At 39.2% G+C, this 24,329-nt stretch overlaps 1 protein-coding gene across 2 annotated transcripts in view; it reads left to right on the top strand.

Annotated features, from left to right (window-relative positions):
- The window catches only part of LOC150089301 (uncharacterized), a 251,559-nt gene that overhangs the window by 176,788 nt on the left and 50,442 nt on the right, over nt 1-24,329 (top strand). Inside the window, exon 5 of one of the 2 annotated variants that reach the window (XM_090368480.1) lies at nt 23,068-23,410. The exons of the other annotated variant lie outside the window; for it this stretch is intronic. Within the exon in view, the coding sequence (XP_090224606.1) occupies nt 23,068-23,295 (228 nt within the window). The 3' untranslated portion in view covers nt 23,296-23,410. Of the gene's footprint in view, nt 1-23,067; nt 23,411-24,329 lie in introns of those variants that run through there. 2 annotated transcript variants of the gene reach the window in all.

The raw sequence follows: 24,329 nt of genomic DNA, 5'->3' as shown, positions 1-24,329 counted from the left end.
GGCACTGGTTAAAGAAGCACTGCAGGATCATTTAGACAAGACTTCAGTTATAGCTCAGACACAGCATGGTTTTGTTAAGGGGAAGTCTTGCCTGACCAACTTGATTGGATACTATGATGCAGTCACAAAAGAACTGGATGCAGGGAATAACTTTGATATTATATACTTGGATCTTAGAAAGGCTTTTGATACTGTTGCACATGGAAGACTGCTACACAAATTGGAGCAGTGTGACATTGGAGGCAAATTGCTGCTATGGATAAAGGGGTGGTTGAGGGGGAGAAGACAGAGAGTGGTAATCAATGGACACTGCTCATCGTGGACTAATGTTATTAGTGGAGTCCCTCAGGGCTCAGTGTTGGGTCCATTATTGTTTTCTGTATTTATAAATGATATTGATGATGGTATATATTGATGAGTTTAACTTCTGTTCCCGGAAAATTAATGGAGGCACTGGTGAAAGAAGCACTGCAGGATCATCTAGACAAGACTTCAGTTATAGCTAGGACACAGCATGGTTTTGTTAAGGGGAAGTCTTGCCTGACCAATTTGATTGGATACTATGATGCAGTCACAAAAGAACTGGATGCAGGGAATAACTTTGATATTATATACTTGGATCTTAGAAAGGCTTTTGATACTGTTGCACATGGAAGACTGCTGCACAAATTGGAGCAGTGTGGCATTGGAGGCAAGTTGCTGCTATGGATAAAGGGGTGGTTGAGGGGGAGAAGACAGAGAGTGGTAATCAATGGACACTGCTCATCGTGGACTAATGTTATTAGTGGAGTCCCTCAGGGTTCAGTATTGGGGCCTTTATTGTTTTCTGTATTTATAAATGATATTGATGATGGTATATCAGGCTTAATGTCCAAGTTTGCAGACGATACGAAGGTTGGCAGGGTTGTCAAGGACACTACTGACACTATGCTGCTGCAACAGGATTTGGAAAGGTTGAGCAGATGGGCTTCGAGGTGGCAAATGAAGTTTAACATTGACAAATGTAAAGTACTACATATGGGAAACAGCAACCCCAGAGCAACGTATCAACTCTGTGGTACTACACTGACAGTGGTAGAGAATGAAAGGGACCTGGGGGTGGTGGTGCAGGCAGATATGAAGTTCTCTGAGCAGTGCAGACGAGCTGCAAGAGTAGCTCATGGTGTATTGTCAATGATATATAGGAATTTTTCTAGCAGGGATAAGGAGGTGATTATTCCCTTGTATAAGGCAATGGTCAGGCCACACCTAGAGTACTGTATACAGGCCTGGAGGCCTCATTTCAGGAAGGATGTAGAGCTGCTGGAACGAGTACAGAGAAGGGCAACTAGATTGGTGAATGGGACAAAGGGGTTCTCTTACGAAGAAAGGCTTAAGTTTTGCAAATTACAGTGTCTGGAAACTAGGCACCAGCGGGGTGATCTGATAGAGGTGTACAAAGCCTTGAATGGTTTGAGCATGCTCAATGCTGATGGGATTCTTCCTCTAGCTCAGAAAAATCACCTGAGAGGGCATAAATTTAAATTGAGGAAAGACAGATGTAGGATAGATGTGCGGAAATTTGCCTTTAGCCAGCGGGTGGTTGGTGGGTGGAACAGACTTCCATCCCTTGTCGTGGAAGTTGATAGCCTAAATAAGTTTAAGGCTCAGCTGGACAGGTATTTCGAACGAACAGAGGGGTGAAGTGGAAGTGGTTATTTTTATTTATTTATGTTACTTTTTTTTTTTTTTTTTTTTGGCTGATGCTGCATAAGCTTGCTTTCTTGCATCAAATGCCTCTACTAATGCTAATGCTAATGCTAATATCAAGCTTAATGTCCAAGTTTGCAGATGATACAAAGGTTGGCAGGGTTGTCAAGGACACTACTGACACTATGCTGCTGCAACAGGATCTGGAAAGGTTGAGCAGATGGGCTGAGAGGTGGCAAATGAAGTTTAACATTGACAAATGTAAAGTACTACACATGGGAAAAAGCAACCCCAGAGCAACGTATCAACTCTGTGGTACTACACTGACAGTGGTAGAGAATGAAAGGGACTTGGGGGTGATTGTGCAGGCAGATATGAAGTTCTCTGAGCAGTGCAGATGGGCTGCAAGAGTAGCTCATGGAGTATTGTCAATGATATACAGGAATTTTTCCAGCAGGGATAAGGAGGTGATTATTCCATTGTATAAGGCAATGGTCAGGCCACACCTAGAGTACTGTATACAGGTCTGGAGGCCTCATTTCAAGAAGGATGTAGAGCTGCTGGAACGAGTACAGAGAAGGGCAACAAGATTAGTGAATGGAACAAAGGGGTGCTCTTACGAAGAAAGGCTTAAGTTTTGCAAATTACAGTGTCTGGAGACTAGGCACCAGCGAGGTGATCTGATAGAGGTGTATAAAGCCTTGAATGGTTTAAGCATGCTCAATGCTGATGGGATTCTTCCTCTAGCTCAGAAAAATCACCTGAGAGGGCATAAATTCAAATTGAGGAAAGACAGATGTAGGATAGACGTGCGGAAATTTGCCTTTAGCCAGCGGGTGGTTGGTTGGTGGAACAGACTTCCATCCCTTGTGGTGGAGGTTGATAGCCTAAATAAGTTTAAGGCTCAGCTGGACAGGTATTTTGAACGAACAGAGGGGTGAAGTGGGTTTTTTTTTTTTTGGCTGATGCTGCATAAGCTTGCTTTCTTGCATCAAATGCCTCTACTAATGCTAATGCTAATATGTGCAGGCAAGGTTATGACAACAGAGGTAACATGAGGAGCAAACAGTGGTTTGCGAAGAAAAATTTTAAATATCAACCACTGTGCTTTTTTTGTACCCTACGCTGCACATAGTCTCAACTTGGTGGTTAATGATGCTGCCAAAATTAATTTTGAAACAGTAGATTTTTTTAACTCAGTTCAAGAATTATTCTTATTTTTTTCTTCGTCCATGTAACATTGGGACGTATTAAAAAAATATGTTTTGAAATTACTTTTTAAACCAGTAAGCGATACAAGATGGGAAAGTCATATAGATGCAATAAGACAAGAAATTGGCAAAATTTATGATGCCCTTTTAGAAATAATGGAAGATAAGAATGTTAAATGAAGATGTAAATCACGACACCAGTCAAAATGTTTAGCCTCAAAATTAAAATCATTTAAATTTATATTCAATAGTAATTTGGTATGAAATATGAAATAATGTGAATACAGTAAGTAAAACAATGCAAAATCCAAAACTGAATATAAATTCTTGGCTTGATCAATTAAATAATTTATCCAATTACTTACAAAATAAACAATCTGATTGTGGGTTTTTAGAGTTTTTAAATGAATCAAAACAGTCAGCCGAAATATTGGAAACTGAAATTAAATTTCCTGATGTCTCTCTTATACGTTGACATAAAAAGAAAATTCAATTTGAATTATTTGATTATGAAAATCCAGATGAAGGCATAAACGATGCACAGTTAAATTTTGAAATTAATTTTTCAATACTAGACACAACAATAAATTCTCTTAAAGACAGGTTCGATTTATTAAGAACACAGTGATGATTTCAATTTTCTGTATGACATACATAATTAAAGCATGTAACCGATCAAGAAATTCTAAAATGTAAAGATTTGCAAAATTAATTAACAGACTATATCAAGAATGAAAAGGATATCGATGCCATTGACATGACAAACCAGATTTCAGAGTAACAGAAGTAATGGAGTATATTTTTTAAATAATTTATGCACCACTTTTCCAACTGTAGTGGTTGCTCTGTGAATACTTCTTACATTGCCAGGGAAAGATCATTTTCCAAATTAAAAATAATTAAAAATTCTTTGTAGTACAATGTCCCAAGGCAGGTTGGATAATTTAGCACTAGTCTCGATAGAATACGATTTAGATGTGCGACGTGATAAAAAAATTTTCAGAACTGAAAGCCCAAAAGGTTTAATTTATTTAATATCTAGTCAATTTATTTCAATTTATTTTATAAGTTAAATATGTAATAACACATGAATTAAACTTTATACATGTAATTATGTTTAGTTATAAATAAAGGTTATTATTATTATATTTTATGTATTTTTATAACTATTATTATTAATATGTATTTTCACGTTACATATATATCAAATTTCAATAAAATTTATTCCACAAAGTTGTCTTACTAATTTTATGTTACGTTTTCATGTTTAAATATATGTAGCAAGAATAAAACGTGATAAGCAAATAAAATAAAAAATGTTATTTATTTTGGGGGGGGGATTACAATGTTCTGGGGTGACATATTTTTTTTTCCTTTGAACACGGATGGCCAATATACAGGGTGTCTCAAAAATATTGGTACAAACGTTTAGGGGAGGTAGGTAACATCTAAAGGAATGTGAATCGCATAGGAACCCATAACCGGAAACATCATGGGAAAGTAGTAGCAGAGGCACAAGAAGCAGAAATGATACAAGACAGTAATTAGTGGCAAACATTTATTTGACATAATATTAACAATGGAGTACAAGATGGATGCATTTCATGATGTTACAACAGATGCTCGAAGGTTCCACCATGAGACGTGATGCATGCATGACACCGACGCAGCATGGATTGGCGGACATGGTCGAACACAACTGGAGTTTCTTTGACAGTAGCAGCAGTGCAGACGAGTCTCGCCATGAGATCCATTTCCGTCTCCACAGGCGATTCATACACGATAGATTTGAGGGCCCCCCCCCCCACAGAAAGAAATCAAGGCTCGATAAATCAGGTGAGCGTGCGGACCAGGAAATGGGTCCACCACGGCCAATCCAACGAGACCCAAAATGCCTGTTCAGATGGTCACAAACACACCTTCCATAATGGGCAGGCGCCCCATCATGTTGAAACCAAATGTTGCTTCTCACATTTGCTGGAACATCGTCAAGAAACCCTGGTAGAACTTGTTCAAGAAAGATCCGATATTTAGCGGAGTTCGTGCGGGATGGTAGCAGGTATGGGCCGACTAAGCAGTCACCGACCATACCTGCCAACACATTTATTGTGAAGCGATGTTGTGCTGCATGGGGGTGCACACCGTATGGGTTGTCGTGAGCCCACACATGAGCATTGTGCTGATTGAATAAGCCTTCCCGAGTGAAATAAGCCTCATCCGTGAACAAAACATAGGCTGGAAAATTCAAGTCTTGAACACTTTCTTCGAGGAAACCACTTGCAAAAGCCACATGTGCAGGATGACCTTGGGGGAGCAGTAACTGATCCCTTTGGAAATGAAAGGGGTGTAAGGAATCGTCGTGCCAGAAACGCTGTACACTGCAACGAGACACTCCTAAGGCAGAGGTAACGGCATGTGTGCTGGTAGTAGGATTATTCTGGATGGCATTCAACACACTTTTTTCCATGGCCTCTACTAATGCTAATGCTAATATGGGCAATGTCGGCCCCACTAGGGGCCTGGCAGCCAATAAGCTGGACAAACAATGGGCACAACACATCACACTGTACAGACATGGCCCACACACTTTCAAGTCAATGGCTTGACAGTTTACTGTCCTCGATACAGCGAATACATGTGGAGATGGGAGAAATCCCAGGTGCCGTCTGACACGAACATACCTTATACTTGTACCGATTCTGTTTATCAGGTAGCATGCCTGAATTGTGGGATGTGTTATATTGATGAGTCAGGTCAGAGGCTTTGAGATTGCATCTCAGGATACGAGGGGGGGACTATTCATCAAGCCAACTTCACCTAGTCTGCTTTTGTAGCATTATTGTTGTGAGTAGCACACAAATTAACCCACTTTCCATTGTCGAAATTTTGGATAGGCACAATTCTCGTCACCATTTCCAGTTGGAAGTGCTCCATATAGCTGTGGTGGGCTCCAACATTAATTGCAATCATGCAACCTGTTGTGAAAGTGGTTATTTTACAACATGATCAAATATGGCAAGCTTATAATGTGGCAAATGTATGTCAGACTCTACTTCCAAAGAGTCTGACTGCTGATGTCCCCCCCCCCTCCTTATACCATTCACGATCTGCATTGTTTTGTTTTAGCATATATGTTGCACCTCTGTGGAATATACATCATATTGTCTTCTACGTTGATAAAGGGGCACATCGCCCCAAATGCTTTTAGCATTTATCTGTATATATTTTTATTTTTACTGTATTTTTGATAAAATTTTATTGTATGCTTTTACTTTTCATCATTGAGTTGATTGAGTTTAACTGAAAAAGTGATGAAAATGTAATTGTAAACACTCTCACATGTTTTGTAATAATATCATCTTAATTAACTTCTACTCTTATTTTCAGCAGCATTAATCATATTAAGATTAGAAAAAACTTTTGGACCAGGCACGTTTAGAAAAGTCTGTTTACATCTTTAATAAAAAAAAAATATATATATATACATATATCATCATTATCATCTTCAGCCATTGTCAAACCACTGCAAGATGAAGGTCACCTCAACAAGTTTCCAGCAACTGTGGACTTGTGCTTTCTGTGGCAGTTATACACCAGCAAATTTCACAATTTCATTGATCCACCTCCTCTTTGATCTTTTTCTTGGGCATTTAGTGTCAAGTGGTATCATTCCAAACTTCATTCAGTCTATCTGTTGTTAGTTCTTCTTGATACATGATCTGCCCATTTCCATTTTAAAACCTTGTAGACAACTGGCAGTAGGCTTATTGGTCATTAGTTTTATAAATCTGCCTTGTCACTTTTTTTTTGCAGTAGTGTCTATATTTTTCTGTGCTACAGGTACTTTGTTAAGTAGATGAATTTTGAAAATAGTTTGGCCAGAGCTTTCCATACCAGCTGTCCTTCATCTTTCAACACTGACTTTATTGGGTCCTGCTGCTTTGCCATTTTTCATTGATTTTATAGCATCTTCTGCTTCTCATACCAAAATTTCTGGTACAGCTTCTGCATCTGGTGTTGGACCCAGTTGTTGTCCTTTATTCTTATTAGCATTTGAATAGAATTCTTCCACACCTTTTAGTATGTTGTTGGGTTTTTATTGTTGTGCCATCCTCAAGCTTCAAAGCAAACATTTGGCTCTTGTGAGTATCCATTTTTTGTTTTGCTTTCCTTAACCAATTATTTTCTTCTACTGTTTTTCTGACAAGATCAATTTTGAACTTGTGCATTCTTTTATGTGCTTTCTTATGGACTTTCATATTTCTACATATTCTACCTTGTTTCTTATGTTACCACTTTGCTTCATTTCTCATTGCTTTTTCATCATGGCAATTGTTTCTTTTGATATTCTAGTTGGTTTTTCTTTAGGGTAACTTTGTCATTATCAGTTGAAATATCTGTGTCGGGAAGGTCTCACAGCACATGAAAATGATTGAACATTTCTAGTTCAAAGTTGTGATGATTTTTCAGTGTTAATCTTCACTTTAGTTGACTTGGCCAATTTCTTTCATTCTTTCTCGAAACCACTTTTGATTTTTGCTCTCAGTAACCATTGTTCACTTCAAACATTAAAATGATTCAAGACTGAACAGTCAGTAAATATTGTTTTATTGTTTATCAGTATGAAGTCAATTTCACTAGTATCTTCCACGTCCATTTTTGTTCGGCCTTTTCCTTGAAGAATGAGTTCATGATGAACAAATTTTGTTCCTCTGCAAATTCAGTTAGTAGATTGCCTCTATCATCTCTTTTTCCAGTTCCATATTAGGCCAACAGATCTTTACCCATTTTGGATCTTACCAATTCTTGCATTGAAATCTCCCATTACAATTTTATAGTGGTAGTCATCCTGCTTGTAAAGGCACGATACATCTTCATAAAATTCTTCAACTTCAGCATTACTGTGGCTAGGAGCATAAGCATGAATAAATTGAAGAAAACCGTGACTATTTAGCTTAATAACACAGCAAGCCTTTCTATTCTTTCAGTAATACTTTTTACATTTATGCTTGAATCTATTAGTCTTTTGTTGATCAGGAACCCATTTCCATCACACCATCTATTATTTGTTCTTTTGTAGTATAGCCAATGTCCATCTTCTAGTCTGACCAAAGCTTAACTATTCTTGAAATCTCACATAAACTGATGGTGTCCCAATTGATGTTTTTGATCTCTTGTAATAGTTCTTCTAGGTGTGAGTCTGTACTCATTGACCAAATGTTAAGTGTTCCGATGTCTAAAGTCCAGAGACAGCCTGATCAGGCCATGATTCTTAGCATCCTCTGCCATTGAGCTGGTCTTCCCACTGCAGTAGCTCACAGTCCTCTGGGAAATGAGAGCTGTGTATTTGTGAAGCCATTTTGAGGGAATGGACCATAATCTGCCATTCTTGGTCCTTGAGGTTGTCACAGACATTCTTTCAGATATACCAGACAAGCTGTACTTGCTACCTCGGAATCTAAAATGCTGATGGAACTAATATTCGGGTGACATTCAAGTCAAGTGGACCCAATTTCGGCGAAGTCCGGATGGTCTGTGACAGCCAAATCCTCTGCTTGCACCTTCATGATGGTGGGACTGTTAGTAATCCTGGATATAACCTCCATGCACAAGTACATGGTGGGTGACCACCCAGGTGTGAACCAAAGTAAGCAGGGGTCGAGGTGTGGTGCCCACACCACATGGTGGAATGCCGCCCCTCTATGTTACCAGGCAGTACCAGGTGACAGATTACTCTCGTCAACCGGTGCGATACCACCATTTTGCTTATTGGGAGATTGAAGTGGTGGAACCCATGTTTAGTCTCTAGAGCTAAGTTCCAGACAACCCTTCCCTATCTCTTCCATCATGCAGTATGACTCATCACTTTTGAGGTTATGATGAACATCGTGGCGAGATCCAATATTCCTTACATTTCGAGGGTACAGCTCTAAAATGGTGTTTGCAGGCCAGCCGCTAGTTTGGACCAAACCTATTTTGGTCCAAACTAGCGTATGTGTATAATCTAGTGTATAATCTTGCTACCTCTACCCTGCCAGATAGTGACTGGAGGGAGTCCGAGTAGTGTGTATGCGGGGAGCATTGTTGAAGCCATGTTATGTCAAGGATCTGGGTATATTCTTAATATGTGTATGCCATATCCAAAAATTTCATTACTTCATACAGAATGGCCCACCGACTTTTTCTTACTATTGAATAAACCATGAATTGTCAAATTAATAGAGCAAGCTTATCTGCGAAAATATCTAAACCTCCCAAGCAGGGCGCCTCCGTAACCAGGTGGGAAGGAGCAGCAGAAGAAGGAGCAGCACACGCTTTTGATTAGACCGGGGTTCGAGCCCATCACCACCAAATATGGAGGATGCGGAAAGGTCAGGGAATGACCACCGCATATTCCCGGAGCAATATGGCCTTAGTTGCTAATGCTCCTAAAAACCAAATAACGACAACAACCTCCCAAGCACTTCCTTGTTCATTTCACAAATATACGTGGTCTCAATTCTAAGCTCAACAATGTCCATTTCCACTTGCAGTCTGCCAAACTCCATGTACTTTTTCTGACAGAATCTCAGTTACCGGTTAATTAAACTACTGCTCATCTCATATGTTTTTTTTGCTGTATGATTCCTTTCGCCTCAAAGGTTGTACTTGTGCATATGTCCGTTCTTATATTTCCTGTCAGAGACTTGGCAATTTGGAATCTCCTCTCTTTGATCTTCTCTATCTTAATATCTCTCTACCTCATTGTGTCAAATTCATCTGTTGTCTCTACTGTTCTCCCAACTCCACTAATCACTTGGAGCTCTTTGACTTCCTCTCTCAGGCGCTTCCGTAGCCAGGTGGGAAGGAGCAGCAGTGCGTAGCACACGCTTCTTGATTAGACCGGGGTTCGAGCCCGTCACCACCAAATACGGAGGATGCGGAAAGGTCAGGGAATGACCACCGCATATCCCGGAGCGATATGGCCTCAGTTGCTAAGGCTCCTAAAAAAAAAACCAAACCAAACCTTCCTCTCTTTGCAACTTGACTTTCTCCAGTCAACTTTCCTAACAGTGAGGTAATTTTCATTGGTGATTTTAACGTTCACAACTCCAGCTGTCTTCCGTTTTCTAGTCACACCAACTGAGCTGGTCGAGATGCTGAGGCTTTTGCAATTCCTAATGACCTTGCACAGATTGTTCATTTACCTACAAGAATACCGGACAATCCTAATCATACAGCCAACATGCTTGATCTTTTTCTCACAAAAAGCCCGTCTAAGTACACGGGCGAAGTGAGAAGTCCTTTAGGCACTTTAGATCACAACTTGGTGATTGTCTCTTCTCCAATGGAGCCTTTATCTCATGGCTATTCCCAACTTTGTGTTGTTTGGCATTACAAGAATGCAAAATGGGATGACCTGCGAGATTTCTTTTCTTCTTTTCCTTGGTCAGATTACTGATGTCAACGTTTGCTCAGATCGTGAAATTATTCTTGCAGGAATGGAATCCTTTATCCCACACTCCACTTAAAATCTCGTCCTTTACCTAAACCTTGGTTTTCCAATAAATGTGCTAAGGCTATTCAAGAGAAGAATGTTGCATATTGTAATTGGCTTGTTTCTAATTCTTCAGTTTCTTTTTCTGCCTACACCAAAGCTCGCAACAATTGTAAAGCAGTTATTAATCAGACCAAACTACAGTTTGAACAGGATAATAGTAGAAAACTTGCTTCTTGCCCTAATGCTAGCCGAGCATTCTGGTCTCTTGCCAAAGCTATTGGCCAGAACTTTTGCCCATCTCTGCTCCCACCTCTGTCCAAACCAAGGATAAAGCTGACCTGCTAGCATCCCATTTTTCTTCCAACTCATGTATTAATGATCTTGGTGAAATACCTCCCACCATTCCCAACACACTCCATTCAATGCCTCCTGTGGTCTTCCGTCCAAAGGATGTCAGAAGGCTTTTGATGAATCTTGATGCTAAGAAAGCTCCAAGTCCTGATGGTATTTCTCCACTTGTTCTCAAAACCTGTGCTCTTGAACTTACTCCTGTTCTTTGTCACCTTTTTTTTTTTTTCACTTTCTTATTCAAAGGTGTTTTTCCTCCTGCTTGGAAATTTGCTCATATTCAGCCAGTTCCTAAAAAGGGTGACAAATCCCTCCCTTCCAATTATCGTCCCATTGCAATTACTTCTACTCTTTCTAAAGTAATGGAGAAATCAATTAACCGCCAACTCTTAAACTACCTAGAAACCTTCCGTCTGATCAACGATCGCCAGTATGGATTCCGTGAGTGTCAATCCACTGATATTCTGGCTTATGTTACCCATTTATGGACTAATTCAGTGGAAAGGTTAGGTGAAATACAAGTAGGTGCTCTTGACATCTCAAAGGCTTTCAATCGTGTTTGGCATAAAGGTCTTCTAAACAAGCTTCCATCTTACGGTTTGCCAACTGTTTTTTGTAATTGGTTATCCAGTTTTCTCACATATCGCTCACTGAGGATGACGGTTGATGGCTCTTTGTCTTCTAACTTCTCCACTAATGCCAGTGTCCGCCCAAGGTTCAGTTCTTTCGTCCACTCTTTTCCTCTTGTATATTAATGACCTTCTTCCATTGACTGGAAATCCTATCCATAGTTTTGCCGATGATAGCACATTGCCTTCTACTTTCCATTTTGAGAAACCTTGCCCTGCTCAATCAGTTTCAACTTCTCGAATAACCGCTACCTTAAATGGTGATGTCCAGATGCTGCTCCAGTGGGGCAGAGACAACTTAGTTGATTTCAATCCTTCTAAAACTCAGTCTTGTCTTATATCTCGCAAAAAGGATTCTTCTGTTCCTAGGCTTATCTTTAATAACACTCCGATTTCTAGGCAAAATGATATATCTCTTTTGGGGATTAGCCTGACTTCTAATCTCAAGCACATTACAAATATTGCTTCCTCTGCATCTAAAAAACTTGGGTTTCTCTTTTGTGCTCTCTGTGTTAGTTTTCTTCCAAACAGCAGCTCACTCTGTATAAATTGCAAATCCGCCCTGCCATGGAATATTTTTCCCACATCTGGGGTGGTGCCCCCAAAACCCCACTCAGACTTCTTGATTTCATTCAGAAGAGAGTAGTTAGCGTAATTAATGATTCATCTCTAACAGAGTCTCTCCACTCGCTGTCTCATAGACGTACTGTTTCTGCTGCATTCCTCTTCTACAGGTACTTCCATGGACACTGTTCTTCTGAATGGCTTCTATAATTCCCACTCTCTCTTTCAAAACAGTCCGAACACGTGCCGCCATCAGCCAACATCCATTTACCGTCCAACTTCAAACTCACAGAATCAACTTTTCATCTTCCTTGTTTATTCATTCAACTGCCGTTTTCTGGAACAACCTTCCTTCATACGTATTTCCTGAAAATTACAATCTACAGAAGTTCAAATCCAATGTCAACAAATATCTTATTTCGTCTTGTCAACCTCCAACCCAAGCACGGTACTAAGTACTATAGGTTCTAATACCTCTCGTGTTTGGGGTTTACGGCCGACCGGGCTAGCCGAGTGGGTAAAGTACCTACCCGGCAACCCAAAGGTCGCGGGTTCGATTCCCGCCTCGGGCTTGGATCAAAGTACTGCAAAAACCTTGGCAGGTGCAATATGGCCACAGAAGCCGATACGCCAACAACTACCAAAAAAAAAAAAAAAAAGTTTGGGGTTTACACAAAAAAAAAAATTCTGGTCCGTTGCAGATTTTGGATGGATTTAATCTGGTTTCTTATGGTATCTTAGCTTTGGTCTGTCCATCATGGGTGACCATGGTGTGTCAGATGAATATAATATATTCATCTGACATTGATAAATTATATCCTGATGACTTCTTGCTAGTCTCATACTATAAAAAAGAAGTTACTATTTTTAATATTAATTTATGTATCTTAAATAAATAAATTTACATTGATTATCTTAAATGCAAATAATAATAATTACACCTAATAGTTTACATATTTTATAAAAAACATTACATGTTGGACATAGCTTATTTCTGTATGCAGCTGTTAGAAAACTGGGTTTGCTACTTAGTGCTATAATCTAATATTGTGGAGCAGAGCAAATAATTTAAAGGTGAACTGCACAGACTAAATATGCATAAAAAAAGCCAAGTAAACATGGGTCCTTAAAGTGAATCGTTTTCGAGATATTGCACATTTCTAGTTGATATCCACTACTGACCAGGTAGTAGTAGTAGTAGTGGCATGTGATGCAAGAAAGCAAGTGTATGAGCTTTTTGCAGCAGCAGCCAAAAAAAAAAAAAAAAAATCACACCATTCCCTCCAAATGCCTGTCCAGTTCCTCTTTAAATTTATTTAACCTATCAACTTCAACAATGACAGATAGAAGTTTGTTCCAGCAATTAACCACCCGCTGGCTAAAGGCAAATTTCCGCACATCAATTCTACTACATCTGTCTTTTCTTAATTTGAATTTATGCCCCTTAGGTTCGTAATCTGAACAAGTGGAAGGATCCCATAAGAATTCAACGTGCTCAATCCATTCAAGACCTTACACACCACAATCAGATCACTGTGCAGGTTCCTAGTCTCCAGCTGCTGCAATTTGCAGAACTTAAGCCTCTCTTGGTAATAGGATCTCTTCATTCCCCTCACCAATCTTGTTGCCCTTCGCTGTACATGCTCAAGCAAATCTACACCCTTCCTAAAATGAGGATTCCAGTCCTGTATGCAGTACTCAAGGCGTGGCCTGACCATTGCCTTATACAGATGGACAATCACCTCCTTTTCCCTGCTAGCAAATTTTCCTATATATCATTATCAAAACTCCATGACCTGCCCTGGCAGCCTGTCTGTATTGCTCAGAAAACTTCACATCTGACTGCACAATTACTCACAGGTCTTTTTCATTTTCTACCACCTTAAGTGTTGTAGTACCACACAGTTGGTACGATTCTCTGGAGTTACTTCTACCCATATGCAGTACTTTTCATTTGTCAATGTTAAACTTCAGTTGCCACTTCTTAGCCCATCTGCCCAAATTATCTAGATCCTGTTTGCAGTAGCACACTGCAATTACTGTCATTAACAACGCTGCCAACCTTTGTATCATCTGCAAACTTAGACACTAAGCCTGATATACCTTCATCAATATTATTGATAAATATGCAAAACAACAGAGGACCCAACACCAAACCCTGTGGGACTCCACAGATAACATTAGTCCACGAAGAGCAGCACCCATTAATTACCACTCTCTGTCTTCTCCCACTCAACCATCCTTTTATCCATTGTAGCAACTTACCCTTAATACAATTCTGCTCCAATTTGTACAAGAGTCTTCCATGTGCAACAGTGTCAAAAGCTTCCTGAAATCAAAATATATGATATCAAAATTATTTTTTGCATCCACTTCCTTTGTAACCACATCATAATATCCTATCAAATTTGTCAGACAATACTTTCCCTTAACAAACCCATGCTGTGTCTGAATTATCGCTACAGTCTTGTCTAGATGATCCTGCAATGCATCTTTAACCAGTGACTCCATTATTTTACCTGAAACAGAAGTTAAACTAACTTGTCTGTAATTACTCGTGTCACCCTTTGATCCCCCTTTGTGATTTGGGGATATATTTGCACATAAGCATTGGGAGATCAAAATTGAGAGTAGGAGTGTGCTATAGGCCTAATGACTCTGATGAGTATAATAAGAAACTGTACAGGGAAATAGAGTGGGCCAGTAAATCAGACATTCTTATAATGGGAGATTTTAATTTCCCAGATATTGACTGGAATTTGTGGGTTGGTCACTCACACACTAGCAAGGTTTTGTGGATTTATTGGATGATTGTTTTCTACATCAGCATGTTCGGGAGGCAACTAGAGGGAGTAATACCCTTGATTTGATTATCAGCAGTGATTCTTCATGCATTAAGAATCTGCAGATAAATGAACCGCTAGGTGGCAGTGATCACAGTGTGCTGAAGTGGGATTTACTCAAAGAGATAACTACCATTAGGGGTAAAAGGAAGGGTTATTGCTTCCGTAAAAGCGACTACAATGGACTGAGACTGTATTTAAATTCTATACAGTGGGACCAACTGATGATGTTACCAACAGCAAATTCAAAATGGGAAGCATTCAAAGAACTTATCTTGGAAGCTACTAGGCTTTACATACCAACTAAGAAATATTGTTCAAAGTTTAGGCCAAAATGGATGTCAGATGAACTAATGAGGCATATGGCAGAGAAGAAAAATGCATGGGATACTTACAAATTAACACATGACAAAGAAGCCTATGATAGATACAAGTTGATATGCAACCAATTTACAAAGGAGGTTAGGCAGGCGAAGGCAGATTACGAGAAATCCTTGGCAAGGGATGCAAAGAAAAACAGCAAAGAGTTCTTTACTTATGTAAACTCTAGAAGGAAGGGGATGAATCAGATTGGTCCACTTGATATTGATGGGTCAACTGTTGATGATCCTGCTCAGGTAGCTAACAAACTAAATGAATATTTTGCATCGACATTCACACATGAGGAGTTATTCAGCGAGGGGAATGCCAGAGGTGTATTCAACTCTAGCAGTAAGCTACATTTGGTGTTTTTTTTAGGAGCATTAGCAACTAAGGCCATATTGCTCCGGGAATATGCGGTGATCATTCCCTGATCTTTCCGCATCCCCGTATTTGGTGGTGACGGGATCGAACCCCGGTCTAATCACAGTAAGCTACAGAATCGTGAAATAACTGGGAGTAAAGTGGAGGAGAAACTGTTGAAAAAAACACAAGAAAGGCACCCGGAGTGGATGGGATCTATACAGTTATATTAAAGGAGGCAGCAAAGGAAGTAAGCAAACCCTTAGCCATAATTATGAGAGCTTCCTTGGACTCAGGGGAGGTACCCATAGACTGGAAATGTGCAAATGTGACCCCAATTCACAAAGGAGGATCAAAGGCTGACACAAGTAATTATAGACCTGTGAGCTTAACTTCTGTTCCAGGAAAATTAATGGAGGCACTGGTTAAAGAAGCACTGCAGGATCATTTAGACAAGACTTCAGTTATAGCTCGGACACAGCACGGTTTTGTTAAGGGGAAGTCTTGCCTGACCAACTTGATTGGATACTATGATGCAGTCACAAAAGAACTGGATGCAGGGAATAACTTTGATATTATATACTTGGATCTTAGAAAGGCTTTTGATACTGTTGCACATGGAAGACTGCTACACAAATTGGAGCAGTATGACATTGGAGGCAAATTGCTGCTATGGATAAAGGGTTGGTTGAGGGGGAGAAGACAGAGAGTGGTAATCAATGGACACTGCTCATCGTGGACTAAAGTTATTAGTGGAGTCCCTCAGGGCTCAGTGTTGGGTCCATTATTGTTTTCTGTATTTATAAATGATATTGATGATGGTATATCAAGCTTAATGTCCAAGTTTGCAGATGATACAAAGGTTGGCAGGGTTGTCAAGGACACTACTGACACTATGCTGCTGCAACAGGATCTGGAAAGGTTGAGCAGATCGGCTGAGAGGTGGCAAATGAAGTTTAACATTGACAAATGTAAAGTGCTACACATGGGAAACAGCAACTCCAGAGCAACGTATCAACTCTGTGGGACTACACTGACAGTGGTAGAGAATGAAAGGGACTTGGGGGTGATTGTGCAGGCAGATATGAAGTTCTCTGAGCAGTGCAGACGGGCTGCAAGAGTAGCTCATGGAGTATTGTCAATGATATACAGGAATTTTTCCAGCAGGGATAAAGAAGTGATTATTCCCTTGTATAAGGCAATGGCCAGGCCACACCTAGAGTACTGTATACAGGTCTGGAGGCCTCATTTCAAGAAGGATGTAGAGCTGCTGGAACGAGTACAGAGAAGGGCAACAAGATTAGTGAATGGAACAAAGGGGTGCTCTTACGAATAAAGGCTTAAGTTTTGCAAATTACAGTGTCTGGAGACTAGGCACCAGCGAGGTGATCTGATAGAGGTGTATAAAGCCTTGAATGGTTTGAGCATGCTCAATGCTGATGAGATTCTTCCTCTAGCTCAGAAAAATCACCTGAGAGGGCATAAATTCAAATTGAGGAAAGAGAGATGTAGAATAGACGTGCGGAAATATGCCTTTAGCCAGCGGGTGGTTGGTTGGTGGAACAGACTTCCATCCCTTGTAGTGGAGGTTGATAGCCTAAATAAGTTTAAGGCTCAGCTGGACAGGTATTTTGAACGAACAGAGGGGTGAAGTGGAAGTGGGGTTTTTTTGGCTGATGCTGCATAAGCTTGCTTTCTTGCATCAAATGCCTCTACTAATGCTAATGCTAATGCTAATCTCCAGGCCATGAGAGCCTCCCCTGAGTCCAAGGATGCTCTCATAATTACGGCTAAGGGTTTGCTTAGTTGCTTTTCCACCTCCTTTAATCTAACTGGATAGATCCAGTCCATCCCAGGTGCCTTTCTTATGTTTAACTTCAACAATTTCTCCTCTACTTTTCTCTCAGTTATTACAAAATCATTAAGCACTCTGCTACAATTTCATAACCTTCTGCCATTTTCAAACCTTAATAACTCGTCATGTGTGAATGTAGATGCAAAATACTCATTTGGTTTGTTTGCTATCTGAGCAGGATCTTCAACTGTTCAACCATCAATGTCAAGTGGACCAATAAGATTCATCCCCTTCCTTTTAGAGTTTATATAAGTAAAGAAATCCTTGCTGTTTTTCTTAGCATATTTTGCCAAAGATTTCTCGTAATCTGCCTTCGCCTGCCTTCTCCTTTGTGACCTGATTACAGACTAGCTTATATCTCCATAGGCTTCTGAGTCGCTTAATAATTTATATGCATCCCATGCATTTTTCTTCTCTGTCACGAGTCTCATTATTTCATTTGATAACCATTTAGGCCTAAAACTTGAACAATATTTCTTAATAGGTATAAAACTTTTAGTAGCATCCACGATTAATTCCTTGAATGCTTCCCACTTAGTATTTAATGCTGGTAACATTGTTAGTTGATCCCACTGTACAGAATTTAAAAACTGTCTGAGACCACTGTACTCACCTTTACGGAAACAAAAACCCTTTCCTTTACCCCTGATGGTAATTATATCTTTAAGTAAATCCCACTTCAGTACACTGTGATCACTGCCATCTAGTGGTTCCTTTATCTGCAGATTCTTAATAAATGAATGATCACTGCTGAAAACCAGATCAAGAGTATTACCCTCTCTAGTTGCCTCTCGAACATGCTGCTGCATAAAACAATCATCCATAAATCCACAAAAGTCTTACTAGTGTGTGAGTGACCAACCCACAAGTTCCAGTCAATACCTGGGAAGTTAAAATCTCCCATTATAAGACATTCTGATTTACTATCCCACTCTATTTCTCTGTACAATCGTTCATTGTACTCATTCGAGTCATTAGGCCTATAACACACTCCTACTCTTATTTTTGCTTTCGCAGTTCTTATGTCACACCAAACTGACTCAACAGTGCACTGTTCATCTATATCAACTGGATGCATTTCTTTTGATATTATGTTTTTCTTAGTTAACAGCATAACACCTCCTCCCTTCCTATCCTGTCTATCCTTTCTGTACACATTGTACTCCCCAAATTCCAGTTCTGCATTCCTTATATCTGTGTGACACCTCGTCTCTGCTATCCCAACAATATCCACCTTTGATGTCTTGACCAACACTTCAAATTCTTCAAATTTATTTACTATACTTCTAGCATTGGTATACATGCAAATATACATGTAGCTATCCTTAATCTTAGTTACCCTAACACATCCCATATACCATCTGATTCACGATGACTGCCATCAGTTCCTGAAACCCCCAGCACCCCTTCGCTCCAGGTTTCTACTTATTCTAATAGAATTTGTGCAACAATAACCTTCACTTCTGCCTGCGGCTACTTTTAATCTTTTACTCTGTGAATTGACAATTAATTAATTAAATTTATTGATCTTATTAATTTAAAATATCATGCCCCCCCCCCAAGCTAGCAGTTTTCCAACCCACCTAACACTGCCTCGATAGCATCAGCAAATATTCTTGCACCCTTTCTATTTAATTGTATCCCATCCTGTAGAAGCAGTCTCGCCTGTTAACAAGCACAGACTTCGCTGAAAAAAATTCTACCTCTCGAGCCTTGCACATCCTCTCCAGGGCTGAATTGATTGACAAGGCTCTCATCATATACTCCCTCCTATCATGTCTGGGCAGAATTGCAGACACTTTCAAATTTAACCGTAATTCACAACTTTTTTGCAGCATTGACCTGTACTTGTTAAGTAAATTTGCAGATCTCCTACTCTTAATGTCATTGGTGTCAACGTGTACAACAATATCAGCCTTTGTGCCCTTAAAAGATGATATATGCTTTACAGCGTCATCAACTTTTGCCCCTGGCAGACATACCCTGGTCCTGTTCCATCTATCCTTTTTACGCAATATATTCCCTGTCTCCCTGACAGTAGAATCACCAACAATAACTAGTTCATTTGGGACCAGTGCATTCTGCCTCGGGGATTGCCGCTGTGTGGCCTGATGCTCAGGAGTGAGCTGTGGTATTGAGTTGGGCAGCAGAGAGCTTGACGGGCCCCTTATATTAATTTCTTTGAGGGTATCTACCCTACACCTCAAGCTCTCATAGATGCCCAGTAGAATTAATATAATTAATTAATTAACTACGCTATCTAATGGAATCCTAAATACAGTAATGCGTATTATGTTATACAATTATACGTTAGAGCTGCCTAGTTATACAATTAAAAATTTGAATTCCGTACTACTCTATACAAAAACAATGGCTGCAAGATTCGAATAAAATAATGGTTTTACGTTTATTATATAGTAATCTACAAAAACTCTTTATCTAAATTAAAAATAAAAATAACCAGCGAACAATAACTATAAGACTACTTATAAAGTACAATATAAAATAGCAATTAGGTAAATAAAAAGGTAAATAACACATCGCTTTTTCGGAGCCTGTTATTTTTAAACAGAGTCAGCGCCCTCTCCAGGTGAACTGTACAGAGTTGGGATCCAGCACTGACTTGTTTGTTTAGGTTATTCTCATTCTCTTTGGTTAAGTTATGCTCATTCTCTCCGTTTCCCCTCTCTCAATGCTCTGAGACTTAGAAGGGATACTAGTACTTGTCAAAGGATAGTCAACTTGGAAAGAGGTTACAGCAATGAAGAGTATGCAGACGTGCACTTCGTGTATGGTAAAGCCAACAGCAGTGCACTCGAGGCTGCACGTTTGTACCAGGATGCATTTCCCCTCCAAAGGCAGCCCAACATGTGCACATTCATCAGGGTACATCAATGCCTTAGAGAACATGGATGCTTGGCACATGGAGTTCGAGCAGTTAGGCCCAGAAGCATAACACCTAACGTTGAGGAAAGGGTGTTAGAAAGAACATCCTGTAACATCTGTAAAATCCTCTAGTGTTGAAACCAAAAATTAAAAATGTATTATCTTATGTTTAATAAAACCACCCTGAGCAAAGGATTCACAGCTTTTTGCTAAACTAGTGTTCATATAGTCAATGGCGGATCTTAACAGAAAATGTGCATTATCTCGAAAACAGTTCATTTGCGGCCCGATGTTCACTGGGACTTTTTTGCTTATTTTAGTTTGTGCTTTTAACCTTTAAATTATTGACCATCATTTTTGAAACACCCTGTCATCATCATCAGCCATTTTCAATCCACTGCAGGATGAAGGCCTCTCCAGCAACTTTCCAATTCCTTCTGTTTTGTGCACTGGCCATCTATTTACTAACCAAAAACTCATGAATTTCATCTATCCATCTCCGCCTTTGTCTTCCAGGTTTTCTTCTAGCTCCTCTTGGGTACCATTCAGTTATTTTCTTAGTCCATCTGTCATCATGTCTTCTAGCTATGTGTCCTGCCCAAGACCATTTTAGTTCTTTAGTTTTGATAAGAATGTCCTTTACTTGAGTTTGCTGCCTAACCCATGTGTTTCTCTTCTTATCTAACAGTCTAATTCCCAATATAATTTGTTCCATTCTTCGCTGTGTAGTTCTTAGCTTCTCTTCCATTCTTTTGGTGAGTGCCCAAGTTTCACTTCCATGAGTCATGGTGGGGAGTATACATTGATTCATTATTTTACGTTTCAGACAAACTGGGCTATTGCTCTTCAGTATGTGACTATATTTCCTGAATGCTATCCATCCAAAATTTATTCTTCTCTTGACTTCCAGCCATTTATCATTATTACAGCTAATAACTTGTCCCAGATAAGTATGTGACTCCACCTTTTCAATTACTGCTCCTTCAATCATTATTTCCCTTTCCGTGGCATACTTGTTCATCATTACTTTTGTTTTAGCCATATTCATCTTTAGTCCAAAATCCTTACTAACTGTGCATAACTGATTAAGATTTTCCTCTAATTCTTTGGGATCGTGGCTTATGACCACAATGTCATCTGCAAATCGTAAATGGTTTAGGTACTCTCCGTTCACATTGACTCCTTTCTGCGACCAGTCTAATCTTCTGAAAGCCTCCTCAAGGGCAGCAGTAAACAGCTTTGGAGATATTGTGTCTCCTTGTCGAACTCCTTTCTCGATTTTAAATTTCTTTCTGTCTTTGTCTAGTCTAATAAAGGATTTAGCACTCTCATATATTTTCTTCAAAATCATAATATATGGAGTATCTATGCCTTGTCTTTCCAGTGCCCCAAACATTGCCTTATGCTGTATGGAGTCAAATGCCTTTTCATAATCCACAAATGCCAGGCATAATGGTGTTTTATATTCATTTGCTTTCTCCATTAGCTGTGATATTACGTGAAGGTGATCCATAGTTGAGAATCCTGTCCTAAAGCCAGCTTGCTCTTTCGGTTGATTCTCATCAAGTATTCTTTCTAATCTGTTAGTAATGACCCTTGTGAACAACTTGTAGATATGGGATAACAAGCTAATTGGTCTATAATTTCCAATTTCTGATTTATCTCCTTTCTTATGCAGCAAAACTATGGTTGCATTATTCCACTGCTTAGGCATCACACCTTTTCTAATGCACTTTGTGAAGAGCCTTGCCAGTTTTTGTGTTATGTCTCTTCCTCCCAATTTTAACAACTCTACAGTAACTTCATCTTCCCCCGGGGCTTTCCGATTCTTCATTTTCTTCAATGCATGTTCTACCTCATCAGGAAGAATATCGGGTACGTCGTATGTGTTGCTACTTTGCAATCCATCTTCCCCACTGCTGGTGTCATTCCCTCGCTCCTTGTATAATTCTCTATAGTAGTCTTCTGCTATTTGAATTATGCCTTCTCTGCTGTTTATAAGTACACCATCACTATTCTTCAGTTTCAGTATCATTTGTCTTTCTGTATTATTGCTCATGGCTGCTGATTTCAATCCTTTGTTTTCCCTTAATGCTTGTTCTACTTTTCTTGTGTTAAATCTTCTTATGTCCTCTCTGAGTCTCTTTCTAATGGCTTTGCATAACTCAGTATACTCAATTTTTTCCCTGTCAGTGTTTTTCTTGCTCTTCATTTGTCGTCTTTGGTTCATCATGACAAGTGTTTCTTGACTAATTTTTTCTTCTTTGGATTTCTGTTTCCCTATAGGTTTCTTGGGCTTTATCACTTTCAGAAAGTTGTAATATTCCTCGTCGATATCTTGGTCCTGAGCAGTCTGCAGAAGCTCAAACTTGTTCTTAAGTTCCAGTACATACTGCTTTTTCTCTTCCTCTGTTATCTCAAAGACCTTTGTATTATTTACTCGAGTCAGTTTTTTCCTTTCCTTTCCTACATCTATATCAAGTGTACATCTTACCATTCTGTGATCACTTCCAACATTTACCTTATTCAGGACGGTAACATCATTCACAATATATCTTCTGTTATATATATATATATATATATATTTTTTTTTTTTTTTTTTCTTTTTATTAAAAGTGCATGCCACTTAAAAAAAAAGACTTTAGACTAATACAGTACCTCCAGAACATGAGACTGATGCACTGCTTACTGAAAGAGACAATGCCCAACATGTACAATGACTTTTATCACTCTGATTAGCTTGAGGCTTTTGTCCAAGACTTAACTGTATTGCTGCTTTAATTAATTGTGTTCATAAAAAAGCTACATTATATAATGGTAGTCTGTTGACTTCTTTCAGAAAAATATAACAGATTTTCAGTTTTCCTACGATTCTCTTCTTGGACATACACCATTATTTGGACTAACAGAAGTTGGATTTCAAGAACTTTTACTACACCGATGGGAAATGCAGCCAGACTGTCACCTAAGTGTAGATGAAGAAAAATGTGTAAACGTGTTAAAGTCAATTTATGGATGGCTTGATACCAGTAATGACTCCAGGGCTACTTCAGACATTTGCAATTAAAATCAAGCAAGACTCGTAAATGAGCATTGAACTTTCAGCAATTTAAAATAAGTTTATTTGCAATTCATTCATATAAGTTAGTGCATTAACATCATTTCTATACGCAGAAACCAACCAAAGTTTTGTAGTGGTGTTTGGTCCCTCATTATATAAATGAATGGGTAGGTGCCTACCCACTCAATTATAAAGGGCGAAATAGCCCAAAAATGGCCATCTGTGGTGGTGGTGATGTACATTGAGAATAAGTAACAAAAATGAATTTGGCCCCTCTTAAGTGAATGGATAGGTGCCTACCCACTCACTATAAGGGACCAAATAGTCCAAAAATAGCCATCTGGGTGATGGTGGTGGTGTCTATTGAGAATAAGTAACAATAGTCTTTTATACTAGAGATAGGCAACTCGTGAAAGAATTCACAATATGAGATGTTATGTAATGATGCCACTACACAACTTCAGTTGGTTTACTGTGTACAGAAATGATGCTAATACATTAATTTATATGACAGTAAACTCTTCTTTCAGTCTGAGGCATTTTAGCCCTAAATCCTACACATATTGCCAATGATTCTTGTGATGTACTTATATATAACTGTTGTATGTGCACTGTGAATGTGATATATGTGCATTGCTTTTATCAGCTGTCTAAACTGTTCTGATGTGCCTTAAGAAAAAATTTATTTACTCACATTATAATTAGTTTCTGAGAGTAAAATAAATTATTTACGTGTGCTATTGTAAGTGGAAATTCCTTAAGTCACCCAGCCCATACCTTTTATAAACCATATTATAAGTTGTGGAAAAATTACTGTACTTCCAGGTTTGCCGTTGTATGGGAGGTGAGGTCAATATATCCAATGACTGCTATCTGGACCCCACCTCCTGACTAGTTTAGTATGGTGCCAAGAGTCACATGGGAGCTATGCTGCAGTCTGGCATGATAGGGGAAGAATACAATTTACAGTTTCACCATTAAAGCAAGATATCTATAACTCACTAACAAAAAATTATAAACCTTTTATAATTGGTATCAAC

This window comes from Mastigoproctus giganteus, chromosome 2 (assembly GCF_048544385.1).
Source record: "Mastigoproctus giganteus isolate SK-2022 chromosome 2, ASM4854438v1, whole genome shotgun sequence".
NCBI lineage: Eukaryota > Metazoa > Arthropoda > Arachnida > Uropygi > Thelyphonidae > Mastigoproctus > Mastigoproctus giganteus.
This window is presented reverse-complemented; position numbering and strand designations above follow the sequence as displayed.